The sequence below is a fragment of the Notolepis coatsorum genome (genome assembly GCF_963971535.1).
Source record: "Notolepis coatsorum genome assembly, chromosome: 3".
In the NCBI taxonomy this organism is placed as follows: Eukaryota; Metazoa; Chordata; class Actinopteri; order Aulopiformes; family Paralepididae; genus Notolepis; species Notolepis coatsorum.
In genome coordinates, this window is record NC_140167.1 from 36,418,799 (window position 1) to 36,441,210 (window position 22,412).

Genomic DNA, 22,412 nt, shown 5'->3' on the forward strand with positions numbered 1-22,412 from the left:
AAAGCAGTGTGTATCTCGCCTCCCTTCTCTTGGGCACGCAAGTAGGCCACCGATCCATAGGCTACTTCGGAGGCGTCGCTGAAGATGTGTAGATCCATCTTGCATGTCTCTGGCCTCACCGTGGGTGGGAAGTAGCTACGGCGTATATTGACGCCTGGGAGTGAGCGGAGTTCCGTCTCCCACTCTCTCCATGTGGAGGCAAGGTGTGCGGGTATTGGGTCGTCCCAGCCCTGGTCCTTGTCCCATAGTGCTCGTACAATCATCTTTGCCCTGGTGGTGTAAGGTAGAATACATCCCAACGGGTCATATTGTCTGGCGAGTGTTCTGTACACACTCCGTCTGGTGGGCGGTGTGGCAATGTATGACGCCGTGGATGGCTGATACATCGGCGAGCGTTGGGGGAGAGGCCTCCTAGGCGAGTCTCCTCTTGCGCCTCTCTGTGGGCTGGTACCGGCAGGGTACCATGGCCCGCTGGTCCAGGTGCTATTCCTCGGGGCTGGTCGTGCGTCATGCTCACCCGTGAATAGAGTCGGGGGTCTGTAGCGCAGCGCCGCGGGGGTATAGCCTGGGCTGTACTGGACCTCCTGGTCCGGTGGAGTACTGTGCTGTCGTCGGGCTTGGTTCTCCTCCTCTCCCTCTTCTTCTTCTATCAGGTCCTCTAGATCCTGTAGTCGTTTATTTAGCTTCTCCGCAGTGTATGCCGCTCCTTCCTTGTAGCTGGGTCTCGCTTGGACCGGTCTGGGAAGGGGGTCTGCGGGGGGTATAGGCTTGGTCTGTTGGTCAAGTTCAGGGTCGCTTGGTCGGTTAAGAGACGCTGCCCTTGACTGTTGTCTCGACGAGTTCCTTGAACCCCTGGCGGAGGGAGAGGGTGTTGCCCTGAGGCTCAGCCGCTTCATTAGCCGCGCCCGTAACTTGTCGCGCTCGGCTTGTAGTCTGTCGCGCTCGCCCTGTAGTCTGTCGCACTCGGTTTGGCGCTGGATGAGATCTGCTTCTCTTTGGGCACCAGCAGCGGCGCGCTGGGCGTCGGCCCGGTCTCTTGCCATATTCTCTTCCGTCTGAAGGCGTCTCATCTCCAGGCGTCTGCGCTCTTCTTCGCTCCGTCGTTGCGCTTGGAGTTGTTCGCGCTCGCTAAGCGTCTGTGCCCGGAGTCGATCACGTTCACCCCGAAGTCGATCGCGTTCACCCTGAAGTCGATCGCGTTCACCCTGAAGTCGATCGCGTTCGGTAGAGGCTGTCAGGCTGACGAGGAACGCCTGTTGTAGCATCCTCTCCGCTTCGCTGGGGGAAGACGGTTGTAGAGGTGAGCCGCTCCTGGGTGAGCCGCTCGTGGCTGTACTCGTTGGGGAGTCCTGGCGCTCTATTTCCTCGGCGCTCTCCTCCTCTTCTTCCGTGCAGAGTTCTCTCTCTGTAGGGTTGTCTTCCTCCCGGGGCTGGTCGGGGACTACTTCTTCGGTATTGGCGGGGGGTAAAGGCATGTCAGCTCCCTCCTGGTCCCCACCGTGAGCTTGGTCAGTTACATTAGAACCCACTAGGGCCTCTGTGGTCGGGGAAACCTGGTCGTTAAGGTCAGACATAATTTTACTTTCTACTTTTACCGCGTTTACCGTTTGTTGAAGGCTAGGTAGTTGACTGACAGCGTAGTCCTCTAAGTACTGAGGTGGCTGTCGTCTGCGCTGCGGGCGTTCTACGTTAGGAGGACCGTTTCGTGGAGTGTTCATCATAGGCCATTTCAATATTAATAACACTATATTAATATTACACTAGTTACCCTCCGGCTCGAAGGACCAATTGTAACTGAGGGGTACAATTCCCTGACTGTATTGATAAGTATGGTATTATTAAACCACTACCTCTTGTACTTTAACTTCTGGCCATCCAGTACATGATATAGATATGATGAACACTTTCCCACCTGATGAAACGAAGTCCACACAAATGTATAAATCGAATATTTTATATAGCAAAGGGTATATACAACGTTCACTTAATGACATTTATGATTTGAAATGCACTTGTATGGCAAATGAGTATTCGTAGGTAAATCAACATTGAATGTCCAATCTCTGGTTACGCAGGGAGCAAATATACAACCTGGTTCTTTAGGGAACTATAGCGATGGTACTTAAATGATTATAGCTGGATACACTAAGGGGGGGGGGGTCCCGCTGGTTGTAAGACAGTAGGGGGGGTTAGAAGATCCGCTGGCGGTATCCCATCTGGCCGACGATTTCTTGGGAGAATTCAGAGTCCTGAACACGATGCCCACAGAACCTCGGTCCGCAGATGAATACAGCTGGACCCTCTGGTGGACGGTAGCTGCCGGTCCACAGATGAAGAGACGTGAGGCGACCTCACTGGAGTAGAGCGCCGTCTCACCTGGACTCCTCTCCGGGGGGTAGTTCCAACACTCAGCAGTGTTGGCCGTTATCCATGGAATAATCAAAGCACCCAAAGCATGTAGATAATCCAAGCCGTGGAAGGCTCGCCGTCGTCCGGGTAAAGTAATCCAATGTACAGGTCCACTCGTCCTGGCCCGGAGCTCCTCGGATGCAAGCACCACACGTGGTCTGCCCAGCCTGGTTAAGACTCCAGATAACGTCAGGAACGATGGGGGTACTGCTCACTTTATAACTCTAACCGAACGATGCACCATACATAATAGACTATTATTAGCTTAATAGAAATACGTCCAACTCGACGGTATAGTGCCAAACTATGACAATTCAACTATCAATCCACACGATATCTCAATGCCTATTCTGAGGCCAAGTAGGCCTTACTGCACCACACGTGCGTCGTGGGTGAGGCTTTGCGTCTGTTACTTAGTTGGAGGGTAAAGAACTAATGGACTAAAAGAAAGTTCTACTTTACTTGCGCCATATATATATGCGCTGTGAACAAATAGTACCATTCGTATTTCGCCAGACGTATTCCTACGCGGAACCGGGCTTGCCACGACATGTTGGGCGGCACGATTGAACTTGAACCAAGGGGCATGGCTGCTGGCGCCAGGTTCTCGTCCAATGGTAGAATGAAACTATTATGGGCTGTTTAGTAGACTAAAGGGATATTCAGTGCATATTGTACAAGGAATATACAGGGGATATCAAACGATATACAAATACTATTAAATATATATCCATAAATAAATATATATATTCGGTTTAATCTGATCCTTCACAACACTAGTGGTTCCTGGAGTGGCGTGGCCATTAAAGTCTACAAGTGCCGATGCTTATTCCCAAAGCAGGAGTGAAAGATTGAATTGTTCTTGAAATGGATGAAGACTGGCCTCTGCCTTTTGTGGCTTAATGTTGAAGTGTTTGCTCAAATTGGTTTTATACAGTTGAACGGGCTACTGTATTTCCCTGTGGAGTAAGACCGTACGCTGATGACTCTCTCCTCTCAATCCGGCTTGACCTGCCTCCTCTTCCAAATCTCCCTCTCCAGTGGTAATATCACCACCCCGAATGCCCCCTGACCATTACCCTTCCCCAGTGAACCCAACTCCCTCTCCATCTTCCTCCCTTCACCTCCTTTTCCTTCCTCTCTCTTTCTGTTTCATGATGCCAGGGCAATCCAACATTCGTCCCACATAATTCCCCGTTACCCTGCGGACCATGTGACATCTGCTCCCTAGCTCGGTGCTCACTCAGCGATTATAGCACTCAGTGCATTCAGGAGATTTAGCCCAGTAATCCCTTCACTAGCAGGGCAGAGGAAAACACAACCTCTCTGTGACTAGGACCAGAGCTGCTGCTGGACACACCTACCACAGCCCCCCCCCCCCCCCTCCCCACGGAGCTCCTCCTAGCCAGAAGGAGAACCTTGGCTTGGTCTCCTTCTGGAGGATCATGGATCATGACTACACACACAAACACACACACACACACACACACACACACACACACACACACACACACACACACACACACACACACACACACACACACACACACACACACACACACACACACACACACACACACACACACACACACACACACACACACACACACACACACACACACACACACACACACACATTAACCCGTCCACCCTGTGTCTGTATAGGGGGTGATTAGTTCACCTCTGAAGCTGATTAAGGAACCTGTGTCTCTCTCTCTCTTAACCACAGCTAGTATCCATAGTTAGCCACGAAGGAATCGTCCTTCTGTCTCTGCCTTAGTGCTTAATGTAATGTAGCACTCAGCACTGTGACATTGAGGGTCAGTGAGGTTGTTCTGGAGAGAGGGGATATAATGAATGAGATTGGTGGTGGTGGTGGGGAGGGGGTTGGGTTGGGTTGCCTAGCAAACTGATGATTTATACACCCTCTCTGCATTGATTACATTAAAGCGGTTTGGGGGGGGGGGGGGCTGTCAACATGCGCCTTGACTGACATGCTGCTAATTCTGGACTGAGGAAGACCAGGATCCACCATGGCCTCTCTTCATGGGGTTCTATTTCAGTTGAGAAAGGAGTTCTTCTAAGAGAGAAATTAATTCTGTAATACTGTAATACTGTAATGATATGTCACTGTTTACCGGTTCCCTTATTCAGCCGCCTGTCAGTTTACCTCTTGTTTTACAGCCGGCTTCAACTTGTGCACTTCCCTGCATCAGTCTTTCTCTCTCCTTCTCTGTCTGTCTGTCTCTCTCTCCGTCTTTCTCTCCCCCTCTCTCTCTCTCTCTCTCTCTCTCTCTCTCTCTCTCTCTCTCTCTCTCTCTCTCTCTCTCTTTCGCCTGCAGCATCCCATGCATCTCCTGTCAGTAATTCAGCAGTGAGGGGATTAGCCGGTGCCCGTGTCTCCCTGCCTTATCAGTCTCAAGCAGGGAGGGCCGTGCAGTCACGCTGCAATCCATCCCCGCCAGCCTCTGCAACAGGCCAGCACCAGAAAGACCCCCCCCTGACCCTTGCACAGCCCTCACAGTTACACTGCTCCCCGCCATCCCACCCCCAGATTACTCACTTACCTGTCTGTGACCTTCACAACTTTACTTATTTCTACTGTGCCTCCATTCCTCCCCCCATGCCCCCACCCCTCCTACCCACTGGAGGAAATAGGCTGCCACTCTCCTGTTGAGGTAGCATAGATGTGTCAGATGTTTGACAGCAGGGCTGAATCAGAGCCCTAGCGATGCCTGCCTCCGATAATCGACCCCCCTGTTAACACGCAGAGCCCCTATCAGTCACTGAAGCGAGGTGTGTTGGTGAGGAGGAGGCTGACAGGCTGCTGTGATAGAAGGAGCTCATTGACTCTGTTCCTGTCCTATTAGAGGTAGTGGGCGCAGACACATAACCTTGCAGAGTCCGTTTTCAGCTTCTCCCACAGAAACATCCTAAGCTTCAAGTTTTTTCTTTTCTTTTCTTTCTCACATTTTCACGTGTTGGTGAACCAAGCTTTAATACGAGCATCTAAAGCAGAGCAGCAGAGATGTGGCGAGGGATCTCCTCCTTTAGACACAAAATGAAAAGGCCTGTCATTTTCCAGCTGCTCTCTCTCTCTCTCTCTCTCTCTCTCTCTCTCTCTCTCTCTCTCTCTCTCTCTCTCTCTCTCTCTCTCTCTCTCTCTCTCTCTCTCTCTCTCTGTCACGTGCCGGTGGCAGTGTCTCAGAATTCTAGACACACACACCGTGAGCCCTCTGTCTCAGAATTCCAGACACACACACCATGAGCCCTCTATCTGTGATCTCATCATGATGCAGACAGTCTCCCCGTATGATGGATTTTAGCCCACAGACGGGGCTGTGGCCGTGCATCCCAATGACCTTGTTCATAAACCATGAGGCTCTCTGCGTGAGTGCGTGTGTTAGGTGTGTGTGTGTGTGTATGTGTGTGTCTGTCTGTCTGTCTGTCTGTCTGTCTGTCTGTCTGTCTGTCTGTCTGTCTGTCTGTCTGTCTGTCTGTCTGTCTGTCTGTCTGTCTGTCTGTCTGTCTGTCTGTCTGTCTGTCTGTCTGTCTGTCTGTCTGTCTGTGTGTGTGTGTGTGTGTGTGTGTGGGTGCGTGCGTGCGTGCGTGCGTGCGTGCGTGCGTGCGTGCGTGCGTGCGTGTGTGTGTGTGTGTGCATGCTGATCAGGTGACTACAGCACTGACCTCAGTTCACCATTTCAGAGGTGGATTTAAAATGTTGGGCTGTTTATATGGAGAGGTTGGTGTGTGTGTGTGTGTGTGTGTGTGTGTGTGTGTGCAAGTGCTGGTGTATGCTATGGTATTTATTTGTGGATGTTTGTGTGTCAGTGCTCTGCTTTGTGTTCTTGCTTGCAAGTGTGCACCAAAGACTTCTTAAGTACAGTTGGCATGCATGTAGCCTACCACGTGTGTGTGTGTGTGTGTATATGTGTGCACTCAACCATGAAGCTTACATCTCAGTGACTGAGGATCAGTCACAACTGAAATACCAGTTTCAATACCATCTAAAAATGTACAAATGTACAATGTCTTCACAGTTGTATTAACCCCCCCCCCCCCCCTGTGTTTTCAGTTCTGGAGCTTATGTGGCAACGCCCTTACCCCCAAGCGAGGTGTTTTCGGCAAAACCGGGGATCTCCAAACCATCCTCTGTCTTGCCTGTGCAAAGGACGAGGTCACGTATTCCGGTGCCTTGAATGGTGACATCTACGTCTGGAAAGGCATCAATCTGATGAGGACGGTGCAGGGAGCCCACGGGGTAGGTGTTAGTGGCCGGGGATTTGAGCAGCGGTGGATGAATGACCCAAATCCTTTACTTAAAAGTGGCAGTAAAAGTAGACATAGTACTATAGTGAAAGGAAAAACCCTCCGTTCAAAATCCAACATATCGCTGCTGTCAGGTGAAAACTTTTCATCTTCAATTTTGGTGATTTCTTCATGTTTTTTATTTGAATTTAAAGTGTTCATGGTTATCGATGTTGTGACTATACATTTTGTGACCCGAAGGACATTGAAACCAATTCAAAGCCCCCAACGTAGTGCTTCACAAAAGTGGACCCATTTGTGAGATGCAAGGTTTTTACCCGACAGCAACAATATGTAGAAGTATTAAAGTACTTCATATTAAATGTTAAGTGCTTAATGTCCTCACGTTTCGGTACAAAAATATCTTTGATGCATTTTTTAAGCTAAAATGGTTGGTGGACCAGTCATGGCTGCCTCTTGAAGTTTGCATTTCTTGTATGTAAAACCATTTCATTAAAAGTTAAAGGTATAGTTAGAGTTAGAACTAGAGTTAGAGTTAGAGCTTTATAGTTAGAATTAGAGTTAGAGTTAGAGCTAGAGTTAGAGTTAGAGCTAGAGTTAGAGCTATAGTTAGAGTTAGAGCTAGAGTTTGAGATATAGTTCGAGCTATAGTTAGAGTTAGAGCTAGAGTTAGAGCTAGATTTAGAGTTAGAGCTAGAGTTAGAGCTATAGTTAGAGTTAGAGCTAGAGTTAGAGCTATAGTTAGAGTTAGAGCTAGAGTTAGAGCTATAGTTAGAGTTAGAGCTAGAGTTAGAGCTATAGTTAGAGTTAGAGCTAGAGTTAGAGTTTGAGATATACCGTAGTTCGAGCTATAGTTAGAGTTATAGTTAGAGCTTGATTTAGAGTTATAGTTAGAGCTAGAGTTAGAGCTAGAGTTAGAGCTAGAGTTAGAGTTTGAGATATACCGTAGTTCGAGCTATAGTTAGAGTTATAGTTAGAGCTATAGTTAGAGCTAGAGTTAGAGCTAGAGTTAGAGATATAGTTAGAGTTAGAGTTAGAACTAGAGTTATAGTTAGAGTTATAGTTAGAGCTAGAGTTAGAGTGAGAGTTAGAGTTATAGTTAGAGCTTGATTTAGAGCTAGAGTTAGAGCTAGAGTTAGAGCTAGAGTTAGAGTTATAGTTAGAGCTAGAGTTAGAGCTATAGTTAGAATTAGAGTTAGAACTAGAGCTATATACAGTTAGAGTTAGAAATAGAGCTATAATAGGCGGTTAGGTGGCCGAGCGGAGATTGCGTTCGTCACCAGCCCCGGAGCTGTGAGCTCGATTCGCCTGTTCGAATCCAGCTCACAGCTCCGGGGTTGTCACCAGCTTGGCTGGCCGTCTGCACTGATACAATTGGCTGTATCAGAGGGTGGGAGAAGCTGGCGGGGTGGGTCCGGGTCGTTGTAAACAGCGACTCCTACAGTTCGGTCGGGGCGCCTGCTAAGCGCGGATTGGACGTGAGGGGGATAGTGTGGTCCTCCCACACGCTACGCCCTCTCAATGAGAATCCGCGCTGCCAGGTGAAAAGAAGCGGTGATTGGCTGGACGTGTGTCGGAGGAAGCACGTGGTAGCCTCCACTCTCCCAGATGATCTGACTGTGGGGGGTAAGTGCGCAGCGATCAGGAAGGGACTGGGAATTGGCATACAACTAACATTGGGATGGGAGAAAATCGGAGGAAAATGGAGGAAAAAAAAAAAAAAAAAAAAAATAGAGCTATAGTTAGAGTTAGTGTTAAAGTTAGAACTAGAGTTAGAACGATAGGTTATGAATATAACCGTAGTTCTATGAATACTAGTGACGCTCAGCGTCATTCTGCACATATCTCACTTCGTGCATATGCACTGAATAAAAACTCACAATGTACCTTTACATACCAACATTCGTCTGGCCACACCCCTATCCGCTACCTTCATAAGCAGGTGTGTGGCCCCACACTTGCCTCCTTCCCAATCTTTCACCACAAGGCAAGATCAAAGGCCGCAGTGGCGTCTAGACGCTGAGCGTCACTAGTATTCATAGAACTACGGTTATATTCATAACCTATCGTTCTATATCATACTAGCTTCCGCTCAGCGTCATTCTGCACAACGGGAGCTGAGCGGGAACTTGAAGCTCGACAAATGTACCCCACTGAGGTCCCCCACAACCATCAGAACCGGGGAGGACCGAGCCCCCCGACCCTCCCTAATGGAGGATACCCTCCCTATTAGAGGACGGGAGGGAGACGGATCCGACCGTGCGAAGAGGAACTCGAGCAACTCAAAGCACAGGGTGAGCAGACCGTGGCTTGACCCCACGACTACGCACACGCACAACCCGCATGCCACCAGGGAACGAACGGAAGGAACAAACCTTGTTACCACCCCCAAAATCACGGGGTCAAGAGCAAACTCAACCCCGTGGCAAGGCCATAGCAGCGGAGCGCGAAGGAAGACCCAGACCCACTGAAGGGACTGGATCCCTCGGAAAAAGGGGCCCCGGAGAGGTCAACGACGCCACAGCATCAAGACCTCACCAGGCGGTCACTAGTGACACCGCCCCCCACATCACCAGCGTATTCGGACAGGGCCCATCCAAGAGGGGGCCCTTCCCCCCACTAGCACGCCGCCTGGCACACTGACCCTGGCATACTCAGGCAGTCAGCATGGCTGTAACTCGAAGCACTCAAGAGGCTACACTACAGCGGGAGCAGGCAGCGCACCGGGGAGACGACCTCCAGAAGAGGTCGATCCCTCAATCCAGGCAGCAGGCACTTGACCCGAGCCTGGAGCACTGCGGACGATACAGGCGCCAAAGGGGTCAACTGAAAACAGCACCCCGGCGGAAGGGGCGTATGCTGGCATTGTTGCGCACCATGACAAAGCCTCCACCAAAAAACCCCGACCCAGAGGGGCCGAGGCAGAGAAGGCTGACACGATTGGCAGACGTCATGAACGTGCAGGGGCACACTCAACCGGGTAACCCGGGAGTTGACTCCGCTCCAACACACCAGGGAATCAACCACCCTCTTGGTACCACATGCGGTGGTTGTTCCTATAACCCCTCAAGAAAAAACTCCAAAACACACCTGCGGGTATACACTGGCTATACCGCAGTACAAGTGTTTCAGTTTTCAAAAAGGGGTTATCCCAGGCCTACGGGTCGACGAAACACAACTTTGGACCGGGCCCGGTGGATCGGGAAACACACAGGGATGCCAGAGGAGGTCCATAAGACCACCCCAACAGCCCCCTCTTCACCATGCGTAAGAGAGGGGCGAAAAGAATGGAGAACCAGCCCCTTTATGATAGCACAGAGTACAACATGTACCCAACAAAGGGTCTCCATAACGCCCAACCCTGTGACACCCGGGCCGACCCGGCATTTTTCCCCCTGAAAAAAGCACAAGTCCCTCAGGGTACCAGAACAGAAGATCTGCGTCCCCGGCGGACAACGGGTTAACTGACCTGGACCAGCGTGACCAGAACCAGTCCCGTGCCCTAATCACGCCGACATCCCCACTCCAAGAGAGGGGGTAGGTACGCGTGTCGATCTAAAACATTAAAGAGGGCGCCACCCAGACAGTCCCATTCGTACCGCGCTCAGTGGCCCACCCCAAGGGCATGAGACCCCTCTACCTATGTTTTGATCTATTCCGTTAACATCCCCCAGATATGAACGAGAATTCGTCGAGACCTAGTAACAGGTGCTCGGAAGAGAAAACCTCCATCCCAGTTGCCCTATAAAAACCTCAGAAACACCCCGAGCCAGCACTATGTACGCGTCGAGACCCAAACACATCAATGGATAGTCCAACAAGACACCAGACATTGTTCCTCCAAGTCGCCTGGGAGAACGACAAGGAGCCGTCGTGCTTCATGTTATTTCCTCTTTTTATTAAAAAAGAAAGAAAAACACAGACTGACATGAATCCCACGTGACGCTGCTGAGGGTAAAATTTATTTTTTTCATTTTTACATCCCGCCACCCTCACCACAGGGAGGAGACGGGAATCCTCAGAGAGACTTCCCACGTGAGCCATGAATTGAAAAGTCACGGTAACATTGAGCCATGTGACCAACAGACTCAAGTTACACATATATCGAGCGTAGCAGAACCCCAAGTTCCTACGCTCTGCCCCGACAACTTGACAATAACAGAACCATACATGGGTCTGAAAAAACTCACGGAAGCCGTCGTCCAATAGAAACGTGCCCAGTGACGTATTCTATGACGGGGGGAATCCCATGACTCAACTGCCCGTGATAGGTGCGGAGTCAGGGAAACCCTCCGGTACCCCCTCGCAAGCCCAACCCTTGAATACGACAACAACAAATAGCCATATGATACCTTAAGTAGCCAGTATGCTAATGAACAGCGCAAAGCTAACTCAATGCACTCTAGCCACAGACAAGTCTGTGAACAGGGTTTATAACAAGGCCAAAGTTTTATATGTGTGAACCCGACACCCGTGTTTATGTTGCAAGACACAGAAGATTTGATAGAGAGAGAGAGCGGCCTGAAAGACCGCGGTACCTTTACACACACAAGCATTACTGCAGACCAACACAACAGTGTTGCGGCTCAATATCACTGTTTAAGCAACAGAGCACACAACTAACCTCTACCTTTATGTGAAGAACCTAATCTTCAGGTCGAGGCAGAAAAAACCTTTTTTCAACCGAGTGTAAGCTGCAGGCCTTGCTTAAGCTCTATAACATGAAATGTAGCGACCAACAAGACTATAAGTCTAGCCCTTCTATCAAACCCACACTAGCGAAGGTTCACACATCATATCCCCATCATATGTAGTGAATAAACACACAGTTTGTAACAAAATACAGTCCCTCCTAGGAGGGACCTTTTATTTTAGACAAAAATCATATGTTGGGCCGGGAAGGGAACAGGGGGAACCAATAGAGGGAAAAAGTCACTAGCGACGCCTGCCACGAGCCGCTCGGGGTTTGCCACCCCGGGGAGCCCCGGAGGGACGGTAAAGGACTGGAGGCTGGTCTCGACGATCCCTACCGTCACCTCCGAGCGTGGATGGGCCGGCTGCAGTGGCCGAGGCGCCCTCTCTCCTCCTGGCCTTCTTCGCTGAAGGACCAGCAGTGGCGGTGGTAGCAGCGGTGGCTTCGGCGGCGGAACCTTGACAACGAGCCTTCCGTCTGACTCCACCGGCGACATCGGGCGGGGGGAAATGAGGCTGGAGCACGGAACGCTCCTACTGCATTTCCCTGCAGGTTGAGGTAATCAGCTGCAACGCCGACCCGAAGAGCCCAACATCGGAGAGGGGTGCCGTCAGAAGTGGAGTCCTCTTCCTCTCCGGCACATGCGCCTGCTCCAGCCAAAGGTGGTGCTGGGCTAGAGTGGCCAGGGCGCGTACTTTCCCAGCGGCGACGGCCTGCAGCTGGATCAGATGCAGGATGGCTCCTGCCGCCTGGGCGAGCTGATCACGTTGCACTTCGGTCAGCTCCGTACCGCCCGTCATTATCCCGGACATGAATATCGCCAGCTGCGGGATGTTAGACGTGGCAGCCAGAGATTGAGTCGCGGAGATGAATGACTGGTCACTCCAGTAAGCCAACCGCCTCGCCGATTTCCCGTGGGGAACCGGCTTCCGTAAAGGCTCCCACAACACCTCAGGACAAAGGAGAGCTGCCATCGGCCTATCAAGCCGAGGCACCCCCTCCTTCATACCTTCTACCAAGCCCACCACCCTCGTGACTCGCACGTAGGCGGGGGTGAGGCCCGTGATGTGGGAGACCACCTGTCCCTGACGGACGTAGGCCTCCATCGAGGGGGAAAATGGGCAGACAACGCCCGTCTCTCTCACAGGACGACGTTGCCATAGATGACCTATGAGATCATCAGGGACAGGAACAGGCAGTGGCTGCGGCAGCGGCACACCGTTTGCGACTGCCGCCGCCGCCATGAGCTCGGAGAACAAAGCACGCAGTTCCCCCTGCACACTTTCCCCCACCGAGCTCGCGTCCCTCACATGCGGCAGACTACTGGACATCGCAGAGCCACATTCCGATGTGGCTGATAGCAGGGCATCCCGCCGCTGAGTCGGAGGTTCTAACCCAACATCAGCGTACGAGGGACCCCAAGGAGACCTATCACCCCCCGCCAGTGTAACCTGGACGGGAGGTGGACATGTCTCCACCGGGGTGTCAAACAAGAACCTGTCTGCCTCTACCATGTAGTCCTGAGTTTCCATCTGCCACGGAGAAGCAGACGCATCCTCATCCGGCTCCAGCAACTCCCCAAAACCAGGCCGTTCGCGTCTACAAGCCACCATCTTACGACGGGAGCGAGCAGACGCAAAAAGCTTGCGTCTCAAATCCTCCGCCACCAGAGGAGCCGGCCGCCCAACAGCGGACGACTCTCCGGCGGCAAAGGAACCAGAGCAGGAACCAGGCCATCTCACAGGAGACGGCGCTGGTGCACCAGCTCCTTGGAGAGGCAAACTACCCACCGGACGCCTACCGGGCGCGGATGCCGTCCACGACCGTGGCGTCAACCCCGCTCCAAGACATACGGCAGAGGAGGAAATTAAGAACCGCTGGTGAAGGGTAACGTTGCTAGCACGACCCTCCGAGGTAAACATTATGACTTAGCTTTTTTCTTTGTAAAAGTATGAGAGAAAGAAAAAACCAAGAAAAAATGTAAACACGTAACTCAACTTTCTTCAGCTTAATACCCTTGTCAAGTGATTGGTATACAGGCACTTTCTTGTGGTGAAAGTGAAGAAGGAGGCGAGTGTGGGGCCACACACCTGCTTATGAAGGTAGCGGATAGGGGTGTGGCCAGACGAATATTGGTATGTAAAGGTACATTGTGAGTTTTTATTCAGTGCATATGCACGAAGTGAGATATGTGCAGAATGACGCTGAGCGGAAGCTAGTATGATATAGAACTAGAGTTAGAGTTAGAGATATAGTTATAGTTAGAACTAGAGTTACAGCTAGAGTTAGAGCTATAGTTAGAGTTAGAGCTATAGTTAGAGTTAGAGCTATAGTTAGAGTTAGAGCTATAGTTAGAATTAGAGTTAGAACTAGAGTTAGAGATATAGTTAGAGCTATAGTTAGAGATATAGTTAGAGCTTAGAGTTAGAGCTAGTTAGAATTATAGTTAGAACTAGAGTTAGAGTTAGAGTTATAGTTAGAGCTAGATTTAGAGATATAGTTAGAGCTATAGTTAGAGTTAGAGCTATAGTTAGAATTAGAGTTAGAACTAGAGCTATAGTTACAGTTAGAGTTAGAACTAGAGCTAGAGTTAGAGTTAGAGTTAGTTAGAATTAGAGTTAGAACTAGAGTTAGAGATATAGTTAGAGTTAGAGTTAGAACTAGAGTTAGAGTTAGAGTTATAGTTAGAGCTAGAGTTATAACTAGAGTTATAGTTAGAGCTAGATTTAGAGATCTAGTTAGAGCTAGAGTTAGAGCTATAGTTAGAATTAGAGTTAGAACTAGAGCTATATACAGTTAGAGTTAGAACTAGAGCTATAGTTACAGTTAGAGTTAGAAATAGAGCTATAGTTAGAGTTAGAGTTAGAGTTAAAGTTAGAACTAGAGTTAGAACTAGAGTTAGAACTAGAGTTAGACCTAGCTTGCGTACATTCCATGGGTCTGGCGTGTCAGGCTAGCGGAAAATGCTAAGCAGGCTCCTCTCAGATGAAGGGATGTCGTGCTACACAGCTCAGGCTGCTTTCCCATTTCTGCAGCCCCCACACACATTTGCCAGAGGCAGACTGTTCGCACACTCAGACCCAGACTCACTCAACCACATTGGCTGCTTCCACCCACCCTACTGCAAAACATTCTCCTACGCAGAGAGATGGACGATGTTCCACTGCGCTCCACTGTCAAACATCTCATAAATTATATTATATTATTGTTCCCCTCATATTTGTTGGTGTTTTTTTTATAAATAATTTAATTTCACAGCCTCTTTATTCACTGTATCTATGGAAACAATGATGAACGCAGCCATAAAGGTATAACTGCATAACTCATAGATGTTCAGACAAGCTTAATCTGTGGTTATTAGTAATACTCTGTATACGCGCAATTCAACGCTAGAGCTGCATTTTCTTTCAAACCAATTTGATCCCGGGGTTGTCCCAATTTGGTAGAACTTTTTTGCTCTCTCGGGCAGAGGTGATTAACAGGCATAGAGACAGCTCTGCGTAGGAGTGTGTGACTGCAAAGGTTTGCTCTGCTCAGCCCATACGTACCTCTTGCTGTTATACACATATCACTACGTCAACCTCGTCCGCCTACAGTACACTCCTCTCCTTATCGTTGAGGTGGTGGGGAAAGGGCCGTTGTAATGTTCGTACAGCAAGACCCGCCGGTGAACTTGTGCCGGGGAAGGAGGGGAGGTTGGGTGGGGTTGGGTTGACCCATGCAACCCTGTGGCTTCATTTGATTGTGCTCAGTAGAAAAGGATCAGCGTTTACTACTCGGGATTAAATGATATCTGTGTTCTCAGCTGGGTGGAGGGGTGGGGGGAGGGGACTGTGAAAACACACGTTCATTCCTGCTGTTCTGTACGCTGTGTCGCGCCCGGTTACTCTGTTTCTGGGGGTTCCACCAGAGGGCCTCCTGGTCTACCAGCACTCTCATTGAGCCAGAGCAGGCCACCACCAGAGTCTGCAAATAATACATACAAACCAACACGCACACAAGTACGCACAGACACACGAATGGACACACACACACATACAAGGAAATACAGCCAAAGCTTTATGTAACCCAGCGCTATGTTATCTCCAGGCTTCAGCAGCTAGTTTGTAATCGTGAAAGCCTTGTTAAACAATGGCCTGGCTGCGCTGTGTGCCGCCGCCATGCCGTCTCTGTAGCTACGGCTCGTTCTGTCTCGTCCATTTGCTGTGCAGATCCCCTCTGACAGTCTGTCATTTCCTCCAGTCAGGGATTTTCAGCATGAACGCCTGTGAGGAGGGCTTCGCCACTGGGGGCAGAGACGGCTGCGTCCGGTTGTGGGATCTCAACTTCAAACCAATTACCGTCATCGATCTCAGGGAGACAGACCAAGGATATAAAGGTGATGTGAAGTCAACCCCCCCCCCCCCCCCCCCCCCCAGTCTCAGTCTCGAACCTCTGCATCGGAACAAAAGGATGGGAGCTCATCACTCGTACCTATAGTTAAACGATTAGCATGTGTTGTATATTCACAACATGAATATCCATTAATTACAGCACAGTAGTGAGGTTGTTAACTAGAGGAAGGGAAAGATCACAGTGTGATAGAAACAATGGTCCTCATCTGGGCTCCCAAATTTAGCCAGTAGAGAATAAGTTGTATACAGCCAGACAACCGGTAGCTATGGTCCAATATTCATTTAATTGCAGCGTGGGCCGAGATTGGAATAATGCATTGGTTACATACAGGACACTTCAAAACATAATACATGATTTGTACAAAAGGATTTGATGCAGGTAAATCACAATAGCCCTCGTTGGCTTTTTACATCAAAAGACAGTATTGTACATACATTTTAGTCATGTTATGTTAATGAAATAAGACCATAGTACTCTCCGTCACCACATGATGAAACCTGGGCCTAAGATAGGCATCTTACTCTAGTTTATCACATTATTCCATATACAGTTTCTACTCACATAGGGACAAAGTAGACCATGGTCGTGGTGATGGTGGAGGACGCAGACTCAGACCCCCTGGGTAACGGTGTGTGGCGGGTGTCCTGAGCTGGCCTGGCCTTCCTCACCAAAACCCACTGTTTTATACTTATAGATTTCATGACCTCACTTTTCTTAACCTAGTTCCACCAATCACCAGTATCTAAACACAGGCAGTCCTCATTTGGTGTCTCCTGGTCGTATGTGTCTGTAACAGCCATGGGTAGCCCCCTCCTTTTTGGCCAGAGGGGGGGTTGGACTGTGGCCTCCTTTGAATGAATCAATCATTTTAACATTCCTTCTATATGGTTCTTCTTTGTAAGTTACTTTCTAATAGGTTACTATACTCTTGTTTTATTATTCCAACCTTGTTTTTCATTCTAAACTAATATAATGCAATTATATTTCCTGTGACCTCTAATCTTGGTTAGACAACTGTCTTTAGTGCTATATTGAGTCACCGTTTTTCTGTGGTGTGTGACTGAGTAAACAATGTCGTCATGAGAGAGGTGTCGCCTGGTGGTGTTCAACTGATGAGGTCTGGTGACTTCTGCCTTAATAGTGTTTGTGTTGAAAACACTAACCCAGTATATTCAGTGCGTCTTAGGTTAATACTATTCAATTCACAAGAGCCATCCCAAAACCCTGTCTACCAACTGACACTTTGTATTTTCTGACCACATTACTCTGGTCTCACAGAGGCATTTCCGTTTTTGGTCTCTCTGCTGTGCTCAACTGTCACATGTCTAGGTGTTTGGTTCTTGGGGGGTTGGAATGTCTCTTGTACAACCGTGTAAACAACCCTATAGGCTTGGCCTGCAGGTTTTCTCCAAAATGTGCTCTGAGAGTCTATGTAATGCCTCACTACAGATATTTTCAGTTTTCAGGGTTATTCTAACAATTTGATTATGAAATTATGAAATTATGAAGTCAAGGTTACCACACATGTTACACATTTCTGCGGTTTAAAACTTGTCTACTTTATAAATGATATGTTGAAGACTGGTATTGGCGTTTCAGAATCCCTCCTCAGAATACCTAATGCGTTTGATGCATTCTAATAGACAGCTCTTTTACAAGAATGTTCACAGTGTATAGCAGAGTCGTACTGGGCTCTGCCAGGAAGGACAGGCTTATCGTATTTTTTTTTGTCATTTTTTGTTTTGTTTAAGAAAACAAATAAACAGAGCGTTGCCCATCCAATGATGTGTGTGTGTATGTGTGTGTGTTTATAAATAAATAAATAAAAAATAAAAAAAAGTTAAGAAAAATGGCGGGACACAGCGCAGATTAAACAGTGTGTTGCCCATCTAATGAAGTAGCTAAGATGTAGGGCTTGTAGAACTGTCTGGTAAGATTGATGGCTTGTAGAATGTTACAGTTTTAAAAAAAATTGTCAATTCTAATCATCCAATAAGATTCCACGGCATAAGATTCCATGGCCGGAATGTTCACAGTGTGTACAGAGTCGTACTGGGCTCTGCCAGAGAGGCTGTGCCTCTCTGCCAGGAAGGACAGGCTTGTCGTTTTTTTTGTTTAAGAAAACAAATAAACAGAGCGTTGCCCATCCAATGATGTGTGTGTGTATGTGTGTGTGTTTTTAAAGAAAAATGGCGGGACACAGTAGCGCAGATTAAACAGTGTGTTGCCCATCTAATGAAGTAGCTAAGATGTAGGGCTTGTAGAACTGTCTTGGTAAGATTGATGGCTTGTAGAATGTTACAGTTTTTAGGCCTTGCTGGTTTTAACGTGTAACAATAATAATGTAAACACGTTCTAAACTACATGTGTGATGTGCTAAAGGTTTGACTATAAGTAAGATTGAGGAGCTCCAGTCCTCTCTCCTTTCAGCAGCACCTTCTGTCTCCCCCACACTAACCTTAGTACAGAAAGCAAAGCTAGGTGCGGCTGGGTGGTGTAGAGGTCTAAGCACTCGCCTAGTACCACCACAGTGACCCGGGGGTTCAAATCCAACGGTACCTCCGGCTTGGTCAGCCATCCCTACAAATACAATTGGCAGTGTTCGTGGGCGGGATGAGTCCTGGTCTTTGCAATAGCGACTCCTACTGGTCGGCGCCTGTTCAGCAGGGAGGGGATCTGGGGGAGATAGCGAGAATCTCCACACGTGTTACTCTCTCCCAGTGAAACTCCCAGCTTTCAGGTGAAAAGCAGCAGCTGGCGACTCCACATGTATTGGAGGAGGCAGGCGGTGGTCTACACCCTGTCCAGGCCGACAGTAGGAATAACAACTAAGTTGGGGGATTGGAGAAAAAACAATGAATGAATGAATGAATGAATGAATGAATGAATGAATGAATGAATGAATGAATGAATGAATGAATGAATGAATGAATGAATGAAAACTTTATTTAACAGATTGCAGAATGGGTACAATACAGTACGGCTCAATACACACAATTGTTAAGGGGATGCAGACCAGAGAAAGATGTTTGTCTTGTTTACATCAGGGTCCCCCATTTACAATTCATAGTGAAAAGCACTGCTACAGTAAGGCTTCAGTACAGACCAGGGCCCTCATTCATCAACGTGGCGTAGAAAATGTTCTATTTCCACATGTAAGCACAGAATGTAGAATCAGTGCACGCACAGAAAAAACGGGATTCACCACACGTGCGTACGCAGGTTCTACGCACACCTGTCTTGATAATGTCTTTGATCCTACGTTTGAGCTCGTGCACTGTTTCAAGTATTTGCATACCAGAACCGCCCCGATTAACCATATACGGTAATGGAATACCCCCATGAAATGTGGAAAAATGGACTAAGCCGAGGGAAGCGTGTTATGTGACAGGCTGACAGACGTGTACACGTAGATGTCGGATATGATATCTATTAACCATTGCTGCCTGGGCAGCGCAAACACTAATAAAGACCGTGCTGGAATATGACTGCCTTTTCCCGTTTTGTTTGATTAATACCCAGGGATTAAAGTTCTCCTCAATTTTATTCCAAATCGCGACGGATTTTCCGTCAATTTTCTACCTGCTGCATATGATTTCTAGAGTCATACAATCTATTTTGATGTCAGTATTGGGTAGCCTATATAAACAATAATACGAGAGCATATACAAGAACAATGAATCTCACTGCCAATGATGTAGCGATACGCCATGTGTAGCCTGCCTATATGTGATCAATACAAACTTGAACTTGAATTCCATCATGTCTGTGTGCGGGTCACTGCGGGAACTCACAAGGCTGTTGTCACAATGTAAATAAGAACGTGCACTGAAAAGTTACAGTATGTAGTTGGTTGATTATTTGTATGACAGTCAGTAAACCCTTGCAAAAAGTATCCGTTTTATTTAATGAATTGAAAACATTCAGCATCGCCTTCCTCCCGGCATGCAGCCACGACATGTATCAGGCAAATGCGCATCGCAACATTGACTTAGTGGAATCCCTTTCTATTCACATAACTGCATTTGTGATGGAGCTTTGACAGCTACAGTAACAGTCTATTGCTCGATCCATCTCCAATATCACGATGGACCGTGCCGGTGGCAAAGACCCGAGGGTGGAGAGGATCTTGAATGAATTCCATCATCATATTTATATGTTGTGTGTCTGTCCACTATGTCTGTTACTTTGTTATTCCCCCCCTCTATCTATGTAAAGCGACCTTGGGTCTCTTGAAAGGCGCTATATAAAATGAAGCTATTATTATTATTGTTATTATCATCACATCTGAGCGGGAGCTCACAAATAGACTGTTAGTCTCAGTGAAGTTTCAACGGAGGTCATCTATTCTAACCAACAAATTGAAGTAGAAAGCATTTCGTGACCAATCTTATTTGGAAACATGAAACACAAAATAATTCGCTTTTTATTTGAAATATTTAATCGCGTTTGGAGGTTGGTGTTTTGCGTCTGCCCCCCCGTGCCAAACAAGCAGGCCAACCTCTTGTTCGCGTGTGAGCCCGTTATAATTACACTACTGTCGCTATTTTATAATGAACTATAATGAATTACGGGTCATACAGAAGTTGAACACTAATGCACGGAAGCTTATTTCCGCCTTGAAACTAATGCAGAACTGAGGAGCGCTTATGCCGTAGTAACGATGTTCTACCACTGGGCGTCAGCTAAGTGTGCTCCGAGCTGTGCGTACACATAAGCACGGAGTCAAGTTCAAGTTGAAATTGATGAATCCCACTCTTTGCTTAGAAATGGTCGTACGCACAGGTTAAGCACAAATCTGTGCGTAAGTCGGGTTGATGAATGAGGGCCCAGATGTTTACTGAGTTCTTGCCAGAACTGTGCAAAAGTAAAGAGCCTTCTGTTGTATCGTAAACAAAGAAACCCACTCTTTTCTGTGCTTCAACACCAACATTCTTTTTCTTTTTTTTCCTTTCTTTTTTTTCTTTCTTTTTTTTCACCGTCTGGTTGATTTGTATTCTTGGACCTAACAGTAGCTAGAGGTGAAAATAGCCGAGGTGGGTAAACGCTGTGAAGGCGGGCATCATAAACTACCGTGTCAGTACTGTGTTCATGGCATCGTAAACTACCGTGTCAGTACTGTGTTCATGGCATCGTAAACTACCGTGCCAGTACTGTGTTCATGGCATCGTAAACTACCGTGCCAGTACTGTGTTCATGGCATCGTAAACTACCGTGCCAGTACTGTGTTAATGGCATCGTAAACTACCGTGTCAGTACTGTGTTCATGGCATCGTAAACTACCGTGTCAGTACTGTGTTCATGGCATCGTAAACTACCATGTCAGTACTGTGTTCATGGCATCGTAAACTACCGTGCCAGTACTGTGTTAATGGCATCGTAAACTACCGTGCCAGTACTGTGTTCATGGCATCGTAAACTACCGTGTCAGTACTGTGTTCATGGCATCGTAAACTACCGTGCCAGTACTGTGTTCATGGCATCGTAAACTACCGTGTCAGTACTGTGTTCATGGCATCGTAAACTACCGTGTCAGTACTCATGTCAGTGTTCATGGCATCATTACGTTCCTCTTGTCAGTGACTCAAGTCCCAGCTGTACAGTAGTTTTGAACTGTAAACAGATGTCATCTGCGTGTATGAATGTATACAGTACATACCTCTTCCATCCTCGTTCTATCTGTTATTTAACCAAGAGTCAGCCGTAGACCAGCTTGACACCATGTCCATCATTTCTGGTTTAATTCCCCATCCTGGGTAGCCAATAGAAGGCTCTTTACACAAGCTTGTGATTTCCCCTGTCCTGTCTATGACACCCACCCTGGTACGTGTGTGGGCATACGTCTGTCTGGCTCTGGTTGTTGTACGTTTGTCCTGACTTGTCTGTCTGCGGTGCGTGTCGACAGGTCTGTCTGTGCGCAGTGTGTGCTGGCGGGGGGACCACATCCTGGTGGGCACCCAGGACAGTGAGATCTTTGAGGTGGTGGTCCACGACCGCAACAAGCCCTTCCTCATCATGCAGGGCCACTGCGAGGGCGAGCTGTGGGCGCTGGCCGTGCACCCCTCCAAGCCCCTGGCCATGACCGGCAGTGACGACCGCTCCGTCAGGTGAGTCATCATCAGCACCGTGTGTAGTACTGAGACTGGCCCTGTGCGCTCGCAGCACAGAACACGCAGCCGGAGGGAGACGTCCTGAATCAATAGACTGGATCATGAATGATTTATTCAGCAGAATTCCAGTCAGTTGCGTCTGCCCTCCTTTTTTTTTTTTTTTTTTTTTTCTGTATTTTTCTCCCATCCCAATTTAGTCGTTATGCCAATTCCCCCTCCACTTCCTGGTTGTTGCGCGCATTTCCCCCCCACTTGCCGGTCTAGGGAGCCCTGAAGTCTATCACATGCTTCCTCCGATACAGAGACAGCCAGCAGCCTCTTTTCACCTGACAGCGAGGACTCTCACTGGGGAAGTGTAACGCGTGGGAGGATCACACTACCTTCCCCAGTTCCCTCCCTCGCTGTGCAGGCGCCCTGACCGACCTGTAGGAGTCGCTGTTTACAACGACCAGGACCCACCCCACCGGCTTCCCACCCGCTGACACTGCCAATTGTGTCGGTATGGACGACCGACCAAGCCGGAGGGACCGCGGCAG

At 48.4% G+C, this 22,412-nt stretch overlaps 1 protein-coding gene across 1 annotated transcript in view; it reads left to right on the plus strand.

Moving 5' to 3' along the window:
- eml5 (EMAP like 5) overlaps positions 1 to 22,412 on the plus strand; it is a gene marked incomplete at both ends in the record, with an annotated part of 94,941 nt that overhangs the window by 27,521 nt on the left and 45,008 nt on the right. The window contains 3 exons of the mRNA XM_084309714.1: positions 6,485 to 6,670; positions 15,614 to 15,749; positions 21,672 to 21,873. Coding sequence (XP_084165840.1) covers positions 6,485 to 6,670; positions 15,614 to 15,749; positions 21,672 to 21,873 — 524 coding nt within the window. The remainder of the gene's footprint in view (positions 1 to 6,484; positions 6,671 to 15,613; positions 15,750 to 21,671; positions 21,874 to 22,412) is intronic.